Raw genomic sequence first — 18863 nt, 5'->3', positions numbered from 1 at the left:
CACATAAAGTTGGAATACTTTTGTTTCCAGAAACATTCCTCTTTTTTAAGTCATTGGAAAGGTGGAAAGAGGTGGAAACGTTTTATTCCAACTTTAAGGGCAAAAGTGGACAAAATTTAAATGAAAATATTTCATTTGATAAGAACTTTCACACTTGTTTTTTTATCACAACCTAACCCACTACTTGTTATCTTATCAAAATATGACAGAAAGATACCCAGGACCTCTTATTTCAGTCTTTTATCAAACACAGAGATTATAAGACTGAACTAGCATGTGTGGTTCACCAAATGTATAAGTCTGTCACGCAAGTCACTGATTCCACAGAAAACTCATGATGCATCACAATTACAAGTAGTTGGACATCCAACCCGTCATCGTACGTTAAGGAGGAAATGCTGATGCTGTCTGTGCACACTATCAAACATCCTTCTGTGTCTCCAGGACCACAAGCTGGGAGTGCAGCACTGTTGCGCTGGACGCCTTGGGGCAGACTGGCACATTGAGGGTAATTGTACTTCCACTGACAGGTGCATGGCAAAAACTGTCCCGTTAGGGCAACACAGATGCTTCTTCCTTGCCGCCAAAAACCCCCTAAACAAACGGAGATGCCCAGCTGCCGGGAACATAACGACAAGCATGGAGTTTTGAAAAGTCTGTTTATTGTTCTCTGTAGTCCACAGGTCAGCTGAGCAGAGAGGTGAGCCGTGCTGCTGGTGCAGCACAGGTCACGCTCAGGCTCAAAGAGATCCTTGAAAGCTAACTCTGCTCGCTACATCACGTTCTCCTTAAAACAGGGGTCGGCAACCCAAAATGTTGAAAGAGCCATATGGACCAAAAACACAAAAAAACAAATATGTCTGGAGCCGCAAAAAATGAAAAGTCTAATGCTGAAGTACAATCTCGAGAAAAGTCGAAATGTTGAGAAAAAAAGTTAAAATGTCGAGAAAAAAGTCAAAATGTCGAGAAAAAAAGTCAAAATTTCGAGAAAAAAAGTCTAAATTTGAGAAAAAAAGTCAAAATTTCGAGAAAAAAAGTCAAAATTACGAGAAAAAAGTCAAAAGATCGAGATTAAAAAGGAAAGGAAAAAGGAAGAAAAAAGGAAAAAATTAAGAAAAATAAAAAAAAGAGAAAAAAAATAAAAAAAGGGAGAAAAAAAGAAGAAAAAAAAGGAAAAAAAAAGGTCAAACATTTTTGAAAAAGCTCCAGGAGCCACTAGGGCGGCGCTAAAGAGCCGCATGCGGCTCTAGAGCCGCGGGTTGCCGACCCCTGCCTTAAAACATCCTGTTTGGAAAACTGAGGTAGTGCTGATAATACTCTTACTAAAATATGTATAGTAAATTATACATAAGGGTAAAAAAATGACTGTATCTGTCACAGATTTAGCAGTGACAGCTCATCAACTCTATATACTGAATTTTGATAAGAAATGTCTGTCAGAATGCTTCGAGGCAGTTTAGTAAAAAGTGAAGACAGTTCAAGTCAAATCCTGGACGATCCTATCTTTGCATTCAGTTAAGATCGGCTGAGCTATCGATCTTATATTACTGGCTGATCGCTGTCTTCTTTGCTTAAGCTGTGTGTCAGATAGGGTACTTGTGATTGTGTTTAAGGATCATCCTTGGATTGTCACCAAGAAAAACTTGGATCCACTGCCACGTTGAATTTGTCCACTACCTTGAGCTCACGGGAAAAGAGCAGTATCAGACCAAATTTTTAAAAAAAGAAGGGTTTTAGTCCAAAAACTCTCACTGCATATTTATTCTGTATCCCATGCAGAGATCTCAGCTTCAGTTTCTAACAAGATTGCTGCAACAAGAGGATCCCGGATAAAGAAATGAACTCAGGAAAAAGGCATAGTTAAACCATCACTATGCAGATGAAGCTGCAACTGAGTCTACATTATGTATTTTGTTCTCTTTCCACTGGCTTTATGATTATGAATAAAGAACTTTGTGATTAGTTCATTTGTGTCAAAAGAGCTCATAAAATATTCATCCACATGCTGAAGGTAAAGCAGGAGCCAGAAGCAGCTGACAGGCGGTATGAGAGGTAGAGAATGAGAAAGAGGACAAAGCAGGAGGACGGTGATGTGGTTTCTGCTTCCCACTGAAAACCCTCCCTAAATCGTATGTACAGTAAAATATTACAAGCTACTAGTAGTTGCTTAATTATTATTTATAGAAAAATAGCTGGTTTAATTTGGAATTAAATGGGTTTGGATCAAATCTCACAGCAGAGGGTGCCAAATATCAAAAAGCCTGAATGGTAGGAGGCAAAGAAGCAGTGATGAGCAGACAATGAGTTCAGTGAGGCTGGAAGGGAACTAAACAAGGAGGCTTCGGAGGGTGAGAAGAGGAGACGACGCACGGTCATTTAATGTGTGACATGCAAAAGGAGGAGCTGTGTAGAAAGTGTAAAAAGGAAATTAGAGGGAGTGTGAGTCAAGAAGATAGTTTAAAATCTACATTTTCAGATGGATTATCTATATTTTATAGCTCATAATAACATCTGTGTACTGGCATATAGACGCATTTTATTCTGAAAAAGTGTAGCTACACTGAATTAATAAGCACAACATAGGAACACTACATGCACGGTCTGGGTTATTGGGCTTCGTCTATTTGAACAAGTGAATAAGATGAACAGTTTATGATCTCCTATTGACTGAAATGTGTATTGGTTAATCCTGACCCATGTGCATTAAACGCACTATGCATGAGTTATGTTTGCATTCATTTATGTTCAAATTCTTGGTTGCTAGTAGTAACCTAAAGCTAGTAGGTCACAAGGCTACAGCTACACTGATGTCACAGCAAAAATATTAGTTTGAAAAGGTTTGATAGAAAAAATAAATATCAATCCATTTGTTCTCTGCATTCTGGATTAGAAGCAGACACTTAGGACCACATTTTTACAGGTTTTCAGTTTATCTTTTCTCATATACAGTCTTGAAAGAGAACCCAAAGAACATCTTGAGTGCAGGAGAGCTGCAGTTAACGCACAAGTTACCGGCACAAAATTTAGGACCGTCCAACACCGATATAGATTTATTTCCATTTTAAGCTCGTTGTTGAGAAGAATTACTTGATAATTTGAGAACACACTATGAACTATAATCTAATCACACTATAATCATCGTTGTCTTCTTTAAAATGAAAAATACCAGTTTCAAGAAGCACTTACAGAGACTAAAAAATAAGTTAAATTTTTTTAGACAGAAGCCAAAATAAAAAGGACTACCGTAGCTTAATTTTGATCCCTTCCTTTAAAACAAAACAGCTCTTTTAATTTTCTGCAGCCAAAATAGTCCCCTCCTCACTGAAATATTAATCAGTAATGCAGCTGAGATGGATTGAACATCGGTGTGTGGAATGAAAGCCCGAGTAAACAGCCTCTGAAGTTCCCACCTTGCACTGCTATGGTGACAACAGGTTTCACACATGGCACACAGCGATTCCTGGAGCTTTAGACGTTTTATAAGTGCATGTCATGTGGTTTTTGCTAAATCACAGTGGCGGTTCTAGTCGGAGCCCTGAGCAACACACAGAAGTTAAAACGACAGTAAATGTTGAATGTGTGAGTCACAGACCTCGGCTTTGCGCATCATCTCTTTGGTGTCTTCTATCTTCAGCTCCAGGTCTAGTCTGCCCTGCTCGGTGGGGGGCAAGCCGTGACTCTCACATTCCTCTAAAGACTAAAAGCAACAAACAGACACATACAACTTTATTATAAATAGTGTGCAGCTGCTTTAAAATTAATTTCTTCAAGGTTTGTGTTTTACATGTTTTAAAATGAGCCCCTAAAACAAATGTGAAAATGTGTACGGCTCTTACTCTCTTGTAGTGAATGATGTTCTTGTGCTCTCTGGCCACTCTGGTTGCCCATTTCCTGGCCTCTTTGTTCAGACTGTGCTCCTCGGTCGTCCCCGACTCCGACTCCAGCTGTCGACTCTAATATTCACAACCATAAAACCACACACATGCACGCGCACAGAGAAAGGCATGGGTAAACACACCAGCCCAACACAGGCAGGCAGATACAAGCGCACTTTTAACAGCTCAAGGTGTGTGATATGCTCAGGCTGTTAATTAAGCTAAATAAAAATGTGAGAGCAGTCGTTTTCCTCTCACATAATTAATGCAGTGTGTGTTGCAAAGCTCAGTTGTTATCCTCTCAGAACAAAATAACTGCTATTAAAACCACATGTGCAAGACCTTGTGAGTGAATGTGAGCAAGTCTGTCTGTTGAAGCTGCAAAGGAAGAGAGCAAGAGGTGCACGGCAACAGCCCTTTCTTTTTACACGTAACTTCCTTTTTCTCGTTCCGACACGCAAACAAAAATATGCGAGCGTGTCAAAGAATCTACATAGTTTTCCAGTAAAACATTCAACATCAATTATAGCCATGTGGTGGATTCTCTCCGAAAAGAAGTATTGTGTGTGTATTAAATAAGTGTAAGTGTAATTAAATGTGTGTCGGAGTGCATCCACACAATTTGAAACATTATTTCTTAAAAGCCTTGAAAACCTTTTATCTTTATTCTTTGTTATGGAAACTGGAAAGCATATTTGTTTGACCAAAGTTAAAATTCTTGAGTATTTCTTTCTTCTCTGCATGTTTTTCCCAAGTTTGAAATGAGCAGGGATTAGTCAGGCAGAGATCACGTTACATACTTCTCGTAAATGAACTGAGAACAGCCGAATGAAAACATGATCTGATCTAATGACACCGAAGCCGTCATTAGGAGCACGTTAACTCGGCAATGGAGGATTATATTCCTAGAAAACATAATTTCGAAAACATTTTTCATTAGTTTGAATATTGCTTTAATTTTGAAGTTCAAAGGTATTCTGGTCAAACTGGATTTGATACGGTGCATTTCTGAAAGCAGTACACACCAGAGTGTACTGTACATCGGCATTGTAAATGTTCTCAAAGCCACACATTAACCTGGTGTTATTAGGTTATACAAGCACGAAAACTAGTAATGTGCAAGATACGTACAATTCTAGGACATCTGCTAATCACGGACTGCCAGAAAAATCCACATGCCACAAAAAATTCACTTCTAGTATTACATTTTCCCATGTTGTTTGATTTCATTACAAGTTTAAAGCTGTGACTCAGATTTGACATATATATTTTCTAATAATCCCATAAACCCCTCTTATTTCTTCATTTTGTTAGCTCGAGCCAAGGGCCTGGTATCACACAGTATGTCAACAACTTTGCCTCAAGATACTGCTGTGTTGGATGAGAAACAGTTACACACCACATCCCTCTCCTCGGGCTGACCACAACTCTTTTTAGGTGAAAACAACTTTTATAAAACTAATGGCGGCTTGCTGGAACCAGGAGCAGTGTCATGCCTGCAAGTTGCTGGGCTACATTTTTCTGATCGAAGAATTAAAAAAAAAATCCATCTTGCATTTTTTTTTACTACTTCCTCATAGAGACGACAGTAATAGGTGGGAGACAATGAAAATGAGAAATTGTGGGACTCAGCTTTTTATTCACTCTACGCTTGTGGTAGTCACTTCATCACAGACAGAAGTATTCAGATATGATGGTTCATGGAAAAAACCGCATCAGAAAGACATCACCTGGAGATTCACTATGAAAAATATATAAGATGGGGCGTGAAACCTCTGTCCACTGGGTAGGATTGTTCATCCACTCTGATGGAACCAGACTTACTGGAAGTTCCTCCATCCTGATATCTGGTACACCTTAGGTACACCTGTCCAGCTGCTCATTAACTCACATTTCTAATCAGCCAATCACATGGGAGCAACTTAATCAATTAAGGCATGCAGACATAGTCAAGACGATCTGCTACAATTCAAACCGAGCATCAGAATGTCCGTCTCTAGGGTTTACAGAGATTAGTCCAAGAAAGAGAAAATATCCAGTGAGCGGCAGTTCTCTGGGCCCAAATGCCTTGTTGATGCCAGAGGTCAGAGGAGAACGGCCAGACTGGTTCCACCTGACATAAAGGCAACAGTAACTCAAAAAACCACTTGTTACAACCGAGGTCTGCAGAGCTTTGCTACTTCCAATGAAGTAGCAATATTGTGTTGCTGTTGTCACTGAGAAAATGCAAAGGACTCGGATGTGTTATCTATGTACATTCAATAACATCCTGCCCCCCAATTTGTTTAAACAATATCTTCAACTTATACTTATCTGTCACAGTAAGATGGATGCAAAATCTGGATTTTCATTTCTGCATTGTGAAAAAAAAAAAATTCTATCTCTGTTGTCTCCACAGTTAGCATAAATACCAAGTACGATGTCTCGTGTGACAACAGAAAACCCACTGCCAGCAAAAGTAAACTTAACCTTAGGATGCACAGGCTTTCTGTTTCTCTGCTTTTTGTTCTTGTACTTTTAGTCTGGTAGTAAATGTGTAAGGCAGACAAAAAAGTACATAATAGTTTAACTGCAGGTTTTCATGCAAATCATACCTAATAATAATGTGCTGATTCAATAATACCAGAGCATAAATCTGGCTAAGTATAGGTGTGAAATGAAAAGCATTGCACCAGAGATTTGCAGCTTAATTACATTTGGGCACGAGAGAATTGCAGGGAGTTAAGTGAGCGAGGAAGAACACTAGATTAAAGCTGGCTGTATGATGACACGTCGCAGAAAGAGCTCAGCTAATCTGTGATGTTGATAGTTTGCTAATATCATTGACATGATCTCACTTGGCCTACCCGCTTCTAAATGGAGTGAAAATGTGAAAGAGAAAATAAATAGTCCTCTCTGTAAATATGATGTTGCTCTTTTTAAGTCATCATTTGATAAATCAGCTCTATATTCGTTCCTCAAGCATGATGGAAATACTTTAAATCAGGCAATCGGGTTTCTAAGTGCATTCATGTGTTAATGTAAAATGTCTACTATTTTTATTTTTTTTATTGTAATAAAGTTAATGAGCAAATAAACTTGGATGACAGTCTAAATGATATGTAGTCAAAGATGGCAGAGAAGGGAAATGTGACGTACATCACAATAAATTCAAAATGATAAGAGTATACTTCAAAAACGATCATATCTCTGTTGATAACAGTCTTTTTGAGTTCTGTATAGAGTGTGTGTGTGTGTGTGTGTGTGTGTGTGTGTGTGTGTGTGTGTGTGTGTGTGTGTGTGTGTGTGTGTGTGTGTGTGTGTGTGTGTGTGTGTATGGTCTGTATGACATGTGCTGATTATGGTCTGGATTTAGGAGTCTAACCTGTCACACTATGATGTAAAAAGTATCATACTCTCGCTCTGAACCCTTGTTTCTGGATTTTTTTCTTTTTTTTTTTAATCATATTCTTAAAACCCAGTAATGGATTTTCTGCAGTTGCTTCATTTCACATTAGACAAAGGCTCACATTGGTTTGTAAGAAAATCTATCTCACTGCAGCTCGCAGAGCAATACAATGCTTGTCACTGATATGTATTACACTGGGCTGAGCAGGACCTGCTTCAGACTCTAGTTGTGGCCTCATTTGTTCTATAAAAGCTATTTTAAAGAACTCCTATTTCAAACAGCTCTAAAATAAATTCTACTTTAGGCTGTTAAATTTCAAAATGTAGCATTAATTTCAACTTTTTTTCCTCCACTCCGTGTGGTCATACATGTCGATGCAGACACTTAAAGAAAAATTCTCAAATGATGAGTGAAGTTATAAGTCTTTCACATTATTGTAGACGCATGTTGTCCAAGTCTTCTTCGGCCCATTGAGGTTGGTAGACATTTGTTCATGCACAGCTCTTTTAAGATGCTGGTACAACATCAAGAGGGTTGAACTACATATTTTTTTCTGGGCCATTACAGCAACCTGATTAATTTTATCTAATAATTCCGAGATGAAAATGTACTGGTATTTTTGGATCCATTCCCTTCTTGGCATGGTGTTACTATATACCTGAATGCCCCAGACCGATGGCAAAAGATGTGATTTGATAAAGTCAGCCAAACTTGCATATGCAAATGAAGAGCAGAACCTGGCTGCTGTTTACTCTTGTAATTTAAGCAGTGAGGGTGTTCTTCATTCTCCCCAGACTGCTTCAGCATGTGGGCTTAAAAAAACAATAACATGTTTGGTATTTTTGTGCATCTGTGATTGTATTTACCAACATTTAAGGAGAATATTTCCTGATATGGTTTTATTTTATTTTATTTTTACCTTGCAGGATTACATCATACGATGAATCAACCAGTGTTGGGATTGTGTCACTCCCAAAATACAGTAAGTATGATTGCATCACAATGATGAGAAGTCACTGTCATACTTACACAAATCTAGATAGCGGGAATCTCCCGTCTCATGGAACACTTAAGAACACAAGATGTCCATTACTAATTATATTACAATTTAGAAAAGGATTGCCATTTACTCTAAAAAGGAGTGCTCAAGGAGATGCTCAATTTGCTCAATATACCAAGGTGCAGAACATTAACGGCTGGTAAAAGTATATGAGACAGGGGAGGGTAGGTAAGAAAAGTTGTTATAATCAGAAGAAATGAAACCTTAGTAAATACTAAACAAGAATGCTGTTTTCTCTTACGCTTCTCTGATCGTTCTGTTGCTGCATAAAAGGAACGTTTCAGTGATTTAAATGACAAGCAAAGTTACAGTTTAAACCTGCGATTCAACACCTCACAGATGTTTGTCATGTTGATTCTTATTTTTGACACAGAAAGGTCAAGACGTCATCGGTGTAAATAATGTAACCAGGCATGCGGTTTTGATCAAGCATGCGGCAGTCATTCTTGTGATATTGTGACAAATACCCATGGAGCGTCTGATAGATGAAGTTCCTAACAATAACCCAAGTAGGAAAAAGGGAAAATTCAATCATGACGGAGAACTAGAGTCTCGTAGAGTGCATAGATGTGTCAACAGCTTTTAGAAATTACAATATCATTGCACAACAATCACAAGATGAGATATTGTGCACAACAAAGGGTAAAAACCTGCTCAAGAGCTCATTCTTAATCTTTTGACTGAGTGATTCCAGGAGCTAATATCTCGCATGCTAATGTTGACTGGGCCCTTTGTGCTGATGCTGGAAAAACATGCTGTAAAAGCTGCTTGACCTTCTGTTTAAGAAGGGGGATAGGGAAACACTACCACCTGGGATGTAAAGATCACTCTTAACGCGTATCTTTCTGTATGACTGTCAGTGAGAATTAAATCATGGAGAAAGGGAGCGTTAAACCAAGCACCTTATACTTTACAACCTGTGTAATTTATTGTGGACATGTAGTGTCGTGCTTTGTAAGTTCGTTGACCTGGAAGGACTGCAGTTAGTAAGCTTTTCTTTGTGAATTTTTATGGCTGTTTTAAAGGATATTGTATCACAAGTGTTAGTGCAAACTAGAATTTAATCAAAACTGGAGATAACTTCCTGAAAAAGGAGGGAATTTTTGTGCCGTTTTACAAGGAGGAAGCTCTTCTCCTTGTTTGATAATGACCGTGCAACAGAAGACATCTCACCTGTTAGTGCTGATGTACATGATTAGTTGATCTAGTAAAGCGTTTGAAAGGTTCCTAAGAGTACACATTCAAGTAAATGTAAGCAGGTCAGACACACAATATCAGGACATTAATGGAGCAGATGAGCCATGGTTTGTGTCAGGAATGAGGATGGGAAAGCTGACAACAGTTCAGACTACCTGTGCCAGGGTCATTCTCATGGCACTGACGGGCGACGGCTCGATGTCCACCAACTGCTGCACCGAGCTCAGAGTCTGCCGCACATACAGAAAGGCAGGAGGCATCCACGTACCCGCACACCCGAGAGCACCAGCGCAAGAACACAGCCACACAAAGGAGGGATTAATAAGAAAAAAGGGTTGGGGGGGGGGGGGGGAGGTTAGCAAAGGTAGAAAAGGTAGAGGAGGACACAAGGAAGGGCAGCAAATTGTTACACAGAAAAATGTTAGTCACACATAAGTAAAAAGATAAGCCATGGAAGGATAAAGTGACACAACACAGCAGTAGAGCGACATCGATTAAAAAGTAGCTGAGAATAAAAAGAGCAGAACATGACTCATACACGGGAGAAAAGGGGTTAGCTACTCTATAGACGTACCAGGAACTGTGCCCAGCGAGAGAAATGTCTTGCTTTGCCAGAAATACTTAACAACTCCCCAGAGGAGTGAGACAGCACGATTCCAAGTGCTTCACTGTGATCACACGGACTCTAATCATCTGAAAATCTTAAATAGTTGTAACATTCAGCAACCAACTGAATTTAAAAGACTTTCAGATTAGCTAAAGTGAGTGATAAAAGCAAGATAAGTTCCCAATAGAGACACATCATCTGGCACTGGTGATCAAAACTAGAACACAGAGCTGATTCATGCTTCTGTCACGCTGTCGCCAGACATTACTTAACTAGGCTATATCATCTTACATTTCTGACATAAATAAATCTCCAAAAGCTGCAAATAAAAGATCCAAAGATTTTTCTTGAGAGTAAGAACGACTGGAGCTTTGGCTCAGCTTGGAAAGCATCTCCTGATTTGTTACTGCAGGTCTCCAGGTTTCAACTATTTAGCTGATTAGGAAGAGTTATGGACTTATATATATATATGAAATACATTATTAGAGTAGTGAGAATAAAAAAGAAGGTGGAAAAAGCTCAGTTGTAGAAACCCATGGGGGCCATCAGTGCAAGTTTAAGTGTATGTTTGAGACAAGAAGAGCTACAAGGGTTACTGTCCTGCTGTTCATAAACAAATAATCTGTGTATTTTAAACCCAACCAGAAAATCCTCTTCTACAAATACGGCACAGGTGTGTGCAGCTATTTCAGTCTCACCGTGTCACATTCACTGGGCTGGAACTGGAAGTCCTGTGATTTGTGAAACACAGGATTCTCCTGCATGAACAACTGCTGGTTGAACTCTTGTATTATCTGAGAGAGAAGCAGAAGAAGATCATTATTCCTGTGAATTTACACACCAGGTTTGTGCTTTGAAAACTCCAAGTTGGACACCACTGTGACCTCACCGAATCCATGTTGGCTGCAGCTGCTTGAAATTACAATTTCAAACTCACACAAGGGATTATTTCCATTTTATACGTGGATTTTAGATGGATATTTTATTATCGCTTGGCTGGAATCCACATGGAGATGGACGAGCTCCCAAGGTGAATTGAGAGAATGGTGAAGACAAAACTGAACTAAAAAGGGGGGGGCTGTGTGTGAGAATGTCTTTGACATTTACTACAGAGTTAAAGTTTACTCTGCAAACTTATCCAGAGAATGACGGCGTGAGAACATGATTACATGCAACTGGCAATCCTGCTTCCTATCAATAAATCAATCAATCAAACTTTATTTTATAAAGCACTTTTCCTGCTCTTCTTCACCTGCATTTACTTTCAACTCTTCGTTTACTGGGGATTGTTTTAAATGCAAGGTTCATGTTTTTGTTGTGGACAAAAGGTCAAAACAGAATATAAAATGTATGTTGAAATAAAAATTAGCAGTGCATGTTCAAACCAGGCCAGCAGCCGTGAAACCTGTCGCATACTGCTGCACATCTGGCCAGCTGCAGGTCATGGTATAGTAACAACTGTGCAAGCTGGTTCTATTGATCAGCCTGTGCACAAACTTTAATTGACCATTTACAAATACAACATATAAGTAACGTGGCGAGATCCCACTCATTACAAAAGTACAGTTTCTACAAAAAAAAAGGTGTATGACAGGGTTAAAACATTAAAGGTATATGCTTCTCTAGTATAGATGGTCTCTCAACACGTCTGACTCACCCTGGTTGATTTCTCCAACAGGAACTGGAAGGTGCTGTGTGTAGCTTGGGAGGCCTCTAGCTCAGTACGACAAAGTGCTACCAGATAGTCTTTCACGTGCTCGTAGATTCTCCCATCCAAGGCCTGGAGGACAGACAAAGAAAAGAACCATGAGCTCAAAAATGAGAAAATGTTAATTCAGTGTAGTTCTTCAGTCCAAAACCTTACAGTAGAAGGAAATGAGGATGCTTTAGAGAGGCAGACAGACACAGAAAAAATAGAAGATCAATGAGTAAATGAAAAAATGACAGTAAGGTCAAAAGGAAGAAGCAGATATAGATAATGACAGTATGGATGGATTTGACAGAGCTCTCTGCTTATATGGTGTTTACAGTTTCACTTCATGAGTATCAGATGCATTACAATTATGTTTAGAAATAAAAATTATGATATTACCTTCTATCGTAAACAAAAAAGAAATCCGTATTGTTCCACACAAACACATACCTCACTAATGGCCTAGACATGCTGACATCCATCTAATAAGCTCTAATGCAAATGTGGGTGACCGTGTCTTGTTTATCATGGAACAGAAATGAACTTGGAGAAAATACAAGAAAAGAGTGAAGAGAGAGATGATGCAGTATGGGCAGCAGGTCAAAGGAGGGACTGAAACCAAGCAGCTGTTTTTATTTGACAGCTGTCAATAAAAGGTTCTGATGCGCTGATATGAAGACCATTTAATGAAGTACTGAACCCAAATAAACCTCTCTCCAGGGCGAGCTGGGATGGTGCTGCCAAGCTCCCGGCCACAATGCCAAATAGACAAACCAGACAGACGGAAAGGGAGAGTGAGACTAACTGAGAGGAGGAGAAAGAAGAAGAAAGAGCATTTGAAAAGGTATAAACAGCATTAGGGGTTGAGAGAAACAAGGAAAGACTGTAAAAAATGTGTGTATGGGTGATCTTTGTGTGTGTGTATGTGTGTGTGTTCCTGAAAATGATTCTTTGGTTAGAGTTCCCACAGCTGCAGGGGAAGGTGAAGGGGTTCAGATTTCAGTTCAACAAAACAGAGACCACAGACTCGCACACTTCAACTCTCAAATATTCAGGAAAAAATACACTCCTCTGGCCAAAGCGCTTCACCGGAGCTCATGCTCCCAGAATCATGCACACTCCGTGTTGGCCGCACAAAGACATGCCTTTAAAATGTGACCGTAAACTCCACTAATGCGACATTGTCACATGTACATCACAGACTTCTAAAACAATGGCACATGAGCAAGGACATTATGTCATTAAGGGTGGGTTTTTGGCTGACCTCTCTCAACATGTTCCTTCATCATTCTGGCAATTTCCTCCTCCCCCTTTTCTTCTCTTCCTGCCCTCCTCTTTTTATCCATTTACGGTAGTGTTGAAAATGAAGTGAGTCAACTTCCAGAAAAAGCCCTGAACCATGGCCAGTGGGTGTGTGTGTGCTTGTTTTGTTTGTGTGTGCATCTGTGTGTATCTGTGTGTTAACGTTGAACGACTGCATTAGTCTGAACAATAAGTACAGCACAGTGAAGCAGACCAGGCAGCAGAGGTGTAAATGCATGGGAGCGTGTGTTTGGACGGGGAGGATAATAACAATATCGGCTTCTAACAGCAGAGGGAGATGTGGATTAGCTCCTGTCCTCTCACCACAACTGTCAGAGACAAGGACAGCAGTGGTCACATATGAGAAATAAGTTATTACTGCAGGTTACTACAATTTCCAGTAAAGTTTCAGTTTAAGAAGTAAAGGTTTGGCCTAAACAAAACACATCTCTTGCAACTCTATTCTTCTATACCAGGGGTCGGCAACCCAAAATGTTGAAAGAGCCATATTGGACCAAAAACACAAAAAACAAATATGTCTGGAGCCGCAAAAAATGAAAGGTCTTGTATCAGTCTTAGAATGAAGACAAATGGTGAAAGGAGAAATGTCGAGAAAAAAGTCAAAATGTGGAGAAAAAAAATCAAAATTTCGGGAGAAAAGTAAAAATTTCGAGATTAATGTTGAAGTACAATCTCGAGAAAAAAGTGTAAATGTTGAGAAAAAAGTCGAACTGTCGAGAAAAAACTCGAAATGTTGAGAAAAAAGTCAAAATTTCGAGAAAAAAGTTGAAATGTCGAGATTAAAAAGGAAGAAAAAAAGAGAAAAAAAGGAAAAAAGAATAAAAAATAAAAAAGAACAAGAAAAAAAAGAAAAACAGAGAAAATAAAGAGGAAAAAAAGGAAGAAAAAAAGAAGAAAAAAGGGGGAAAAAAGAAGGGAAAGAAAGGAAAAAAAGATCAAACATTTTTGAAAAAGCTCCAGGAGCCACTAGGGCGGCGCTAAAGAGCCGCATGCGGCTCTGGAGCCACGGGTTGCCGACCCCTGTTCTATACTCTTCTACGTGAAATTCCTCATCTTGCTCTACTTCCTAACTTGATTCTCGGTAAAAAGATAGGATTTTCATTTTTACACCATCAACTGTGCAAAAAGACTTCCAAATGGTTAGAATATATAACACCATGTTTGTTTCCCAGTTCCTACTACATCCTTAATATCCTGTCGTTGCCACATCTAACGGATGAAATATATATCCAATGTACATGCAGTTGTAAGTAAATTTCATGGGAAGTCCTGCAAATACCACAAATAAAACAACAGAGAGGGAGCGAGGACAAACAGCTTGTTTCCCTCTAGCAGTGTCCCTCATTCTCCCTGTGTTTGAATGTGCATATTTGTGTACGTGCATGTTTCCCTGCAGTTCCATCCTTCTGTCAAGAGAGGCCAAGGATCAATTATTCAGAATGGCCTCATAGTGTAAATGCTCATGTATGCCTAGGGCAGACTGTCAGAACGAGGGAGACGGAGAAACAGACACGCTAAGACTGGGGATGGGGAACTGGATTCAAACAATCAATGAAAAACTTCTGTGATGTTTTTTAGCAGGAAGAGTTTAGCCGGGGAAATGTCATGTGACCAGTCTCCAGGGTGCAGGTTATGCTAAACTACTTTCTATTGTCATGTTTCAAAGTCCTAAGTTCTTCTTTTTTATTTATTTTGTATTTGCCTTTTACTAAACAGGAAAAAGGAACCATGAGGCTGAAAAATATGCATCCCTTTTAGGGGTAAAAATGACACAAATGAGAAATAAAGGGAATAAAAACAGTGGATTACAGTAGATACAATGGGACATGTCTCAAAAAAACAAAAGGTAAAAGCAGTGATTCATGTGTGAGTCATGTTTTGCCTCCTCAGCTTTACCACTTTGTAATGTTCACCTTGTTCAGGGTTGCTGGGGGGCGAGAGGCCGTCCCAGCTGTCTCCGTCACAGAGTAACACAGAAATGAATGAAAATAACAACCATGTGCATTCACAATAACTTGGCACAATAACTTGGCTTTAGAATCACCACTCAGCATTAACATGTATGTCTTTAAACAGTGGGAGGAAGCTTGAGTGTTCAGGGAAAACCCACATGGACGCTGGAAGAACATGCAGACTGTACGCAGAAAGACCCCAGCTGTGCGACAACAGCGCTCACCACATCACTGTACTGGCTGTTCCTTCTCACAACACAAATAGATGTTCTGGCATTGAGGATACGATTCTGGGAATAATTTGTCCCTTTATTTCTGCAAACAACTGCAACAGAACATAATTATTTTATGAATTCTTTAGCCATTACTTCTCTTTTTCTATTAGGGACAGAACAGCCGAGGACTCATACCCTCCTGTTCCCCAGCCATGTCTTTGTAAAGAGTGGAAACTGTGCTTTTACATTTTACAAAAATCCATGAGCATCCCTGGGAGAGAAATTCCAGCTAATGTTTACTACATTAGCAAATGTTTCATTATTAGACATCATAGTTTTATAACGCACTAGACCACATTAAAAATGAGACTAACATACCAAGATTATGTGGTTGAAGTCGAGCTCAACCCTGCAAAAAAAAAAAAGTTTGATGGTACTGGACCGGGGCGTGTGTGCGCTGACGGTGCTCCATCGCTCCCGCCCTGGGCTAAATCAGAGATACTTAACTGTTGTTTTTGTGTGCGGCATAAGAGGGCAACCAGAAAAGCCTGAAAGTGCCCATTAGTGCCACCTTTCATGGTGGAGAGTGACTTACTCTGGCCGGTAAAGTGATTATTTTTACGTGCCTCTATCTTGGGACAAGGAAAAGGGTCCAATTAAACAGTCAGTGGAGCCACATAGTCGTAGCCTGACTAAACCAAGAATGTACTGGCAGATTCTTGCTTTTTGACTGAAACAGTCACATGGTGTACCTTCCTTCATGAACGATCAGGAATACTGATTCATCTGACCACAGTCACACGTCTCCAGAGATGACATTACATTTAGCAGACACATACATCTTAAGAAACTTAGTACACAAGAATACAATCAAGCCACAGTAAACTAGCAGATCACAAAGTAGGGGAGTAGTTATGACAGCAAGACAGGTGATGACAGGTCTCCTGTTTACTTGCATATTCCTTGAATCATTTAGGAAATAATGCTCCACAGAGGGAGATATATAAGTTGGGAAAAATCTTTTTTTTTTTTTTTACAAATGTCAACAACTTGTTTTTATATTAGACAACAAATTCATCTTTGGTTCTAAAAGACACAGGCCTTCATGGGCATTATTGTTGTTGATGAGATGAAATAGTATATATTTTGGGGTCATAGTTTCTGCAGTAAAAGGAAAGTGTAATCGTATGAATTTTGGATTTGACTTTGTCATGTGGCTTTGTATATGAGATGGATGGAACCAGCTTGATGTCACTAACTACTTGGTGAACTACTATTCTGGTGCCAGATGTTCTACGTTGCCATCTTTCACTTTGGAAAATGCAGGAAAAATCTTAACTGAATTTCAAATGTAACATGTAAGAAGTAGGTTCATCTCTCATAAGCCCATATGGGTCTGTGTCTCGCTCTCTCTGGATAGTCTTTTTTTTCCTACCATTTTTTCTAAACCTTAGAAACATTCATTCATTCATTCATTATCTTACCCGCTTTATCCCTTGCGGGGTCACGGGGGTCTGCTGGAGCCTATCCCAGCTCATTTTAGGTGAGAGGCGGGGGTTACACCCTGGACAGGTCACCATATACGCCACATATAAACACACAAACCATGCTCACAATCACACTCACACCTACGGGCAATTTAGAATCACCAATTAACCTAGCGTGCAGGTTTTTGGACTGTGGGAGGAAGCCGGAGTACCCGGAGAAAACCCACGCAAGCACGGGGAGAACATGCAAACTCCACACAGAAAGGGAGTCGAACCGGGGACCTTCTTGCTGTGAGGCAACAGTGCTAACCACTAAGCCACCGTGCTACCTTAGAAACAGTCATGTGTAAAAATCCTAGTTCATTAGCAATTTACGATGTAGAATCATGTTCAAGTTAAAACACATTTCCCTTTAATTTTCCAATGGCCTATTTGCCTTAATTGCTGCCATGTAACTGGAAGATTAGAGATTTGCATTACAGAGCAGTAAAACAGATGTACCTAATCAAGTGGCCAGTGAGAGCATGTTTGCATGTGTAAACGTGAGCTTGTGTGACACGTTTGTCCGATAAGTAAAAGGAGTTTCACACTGGAGAAGTTGAGCTGTGTTATATTTTTGTGTGTATAAATGTTTCTGTGTTGCAGCCCCATGTTTTGCAAGATGATTAGATTATGTCCAGATTGAGGAAGTACTCTTAAGGATTCCCAAGTGAAACATTTGAACTAAAGTAAAAGTGTTGAGCCGAAGTTAAAATCAGAGAGGGCATAAATATTCCTGGTATTATAATCTTAAAAGTGGTTGAATGAAAAGCTACCATAAAGCTCTGTCCTGGCCTTTTACATTCACACTTTATTCACTTTTGTGATCATTATGACTCCTTCTCAATTGATTATTTAATAACTGTAGACATCAGGATGGCTTGCTTTCCAGGATTTTTCCTTCCATGAGGCTCTTTCACATCAAAAGGCCATAAAATGCTGTGACTGTCTTTGAAGCCTCAAAAGTGTGAAATCTTCAGTTTTTCAAGAACTGTATTTCCCTTTCAGCTACGCCACTAATGTTGAATGGGACTCTGATTCTGCGCTCTCTAAATTGAGGTTTAATACAAAATGCCCTAATTTGAACCAGAAAAGGTGACTTTTTCTCCATTTCTCAAAAGAAAAAAAAATCCTGAATGTTTTTAAAAGACACAGCAAAGAGACAGCGGCCAGCCGGAACCAGAGCCGGCTGGATGAAGTCTGAGGACTCTGTACATGGAGCACCGCTCAGCCAGCTGATCTGTCTGGCACCTCAGAGGAAAAAGTGTGTAAATACCTGTATGCAGTGTGGTAGATCTGTGTGGTAGTAGCGATCATGGTGAGCGTTGGCTGCAGCTAGCGTTAACAAGTAGTCGTTCCTGGCCTGCGTCGCCTTGGAGTTGCAGTCGTTTCTTTTAGCTTTCAACTGAAACAAAACAGGGAAAGACTCCAAGTTTAAGTCTGAGCTCATAAAGAAACTGTGAAACATCTGTATCTGACTTTCTCTCCTGGTTTAAAATATTCCACTTGAAAGCTCTGCCTTAACATATACATGATCATCAGCGGGAGGCTCTCTTACCTTTACACTTGCTTTCTGTAAACTAATTCTTGACTGAAAAAGACCCAGTTTAGACCTGCAAAAACAAAACAGAATAAACAAAGGAGTCGCATCTAATCAATGACACGTAAACATCTAAATATCGCATCAAAACACTGACCCCTGAAAGAGCAGACTGAGGCTTGACAGCAATAAATCTTAACCTGATCCAGTCAAAACAATTAGCATCAGTTGTAGGATCTGAGAAACCTTAGTGAAGAAATGATGGTACTTGCATGAATGCATGTGTCTACTTTTTTCTTCTGCTTTTCTAAAAAAAAAAAGGCCTTACTTTTCCCTCAAAACTCCCACACGTGGAGACATTCAGTGCTCTGGAGGTTTGTGACAAACTCTGTCGCCTGCCTGTATCTGACGTTTTCTACCCTTGTTTCTCTCGCTTTATACGCCAAAAAGGTAATTTGGTCTCTGCATTTACACCTTCCTGTGTTTA

The 18863-nt window shown here is 39.6% G+C and overlaps 1 protein-coding gene across 3 annotated transcripts in view; it reads right to left on the bottom strand.

Annotated features, from left to right (window-relative positions):
- The window catches only part of LOC133441696 (F-BAR and double SH3 domains protein 2-like), a 95562-nt gene that overhangs the window by 18140 nt on the left and 58559 nt on the right, over positions 1-18863 (bottom strand). For 2 of the 3 annotated variants that reach the window (XM_061719261.1, XM_061719263.1), the window contains 7 exons: positions 18395-18449; positions 18113-18241; positions 11785-11907; positions 10826-10921; positions 9676-9750; positions 3837-3953; positions 3593-3697 (listed from right to left, as the gene is read on the bottom strand). In XM_061719261.1, the coding sequence (XP_061575245.1) occupies positions 3593-3697; positions 3837-3953; positions 9676-9750; positions 10826-10921; positions 11785-11907; positions 18113-18241; positions 18395-18449 (700 nt within the window). The remainder of the gene's footprint in view (positions 1-3592; positions 3698-3836; positions 3954-9675; positions 9751-10825; positions 10922-11784; positions 11908-18112; positions 18242-18394; positions 18450-18863) is intronic. The other variant, XM_061719262.1, reaches the window with a different exon arrangement.

The sequence above is a fragment of the Cololabis saira genome, chromosome 4 (genome assembly GCF_033807715.1).
Source record: "Cololabis saira isolate AMF1-May2022 chromosome 4, fColSai1.1, whole genome shotgun sequence".
Lineage (NCBI taxonomy): Eukaryota > Metazoa > Chordata > Actinopteri > Beloniformes > Belonidae > Cololabis > Cololabis saira.
Note: the sequence above shows the minus strand (reverse complement) of the source record. Positions and strands in the feature narration are given on the sequence as shown.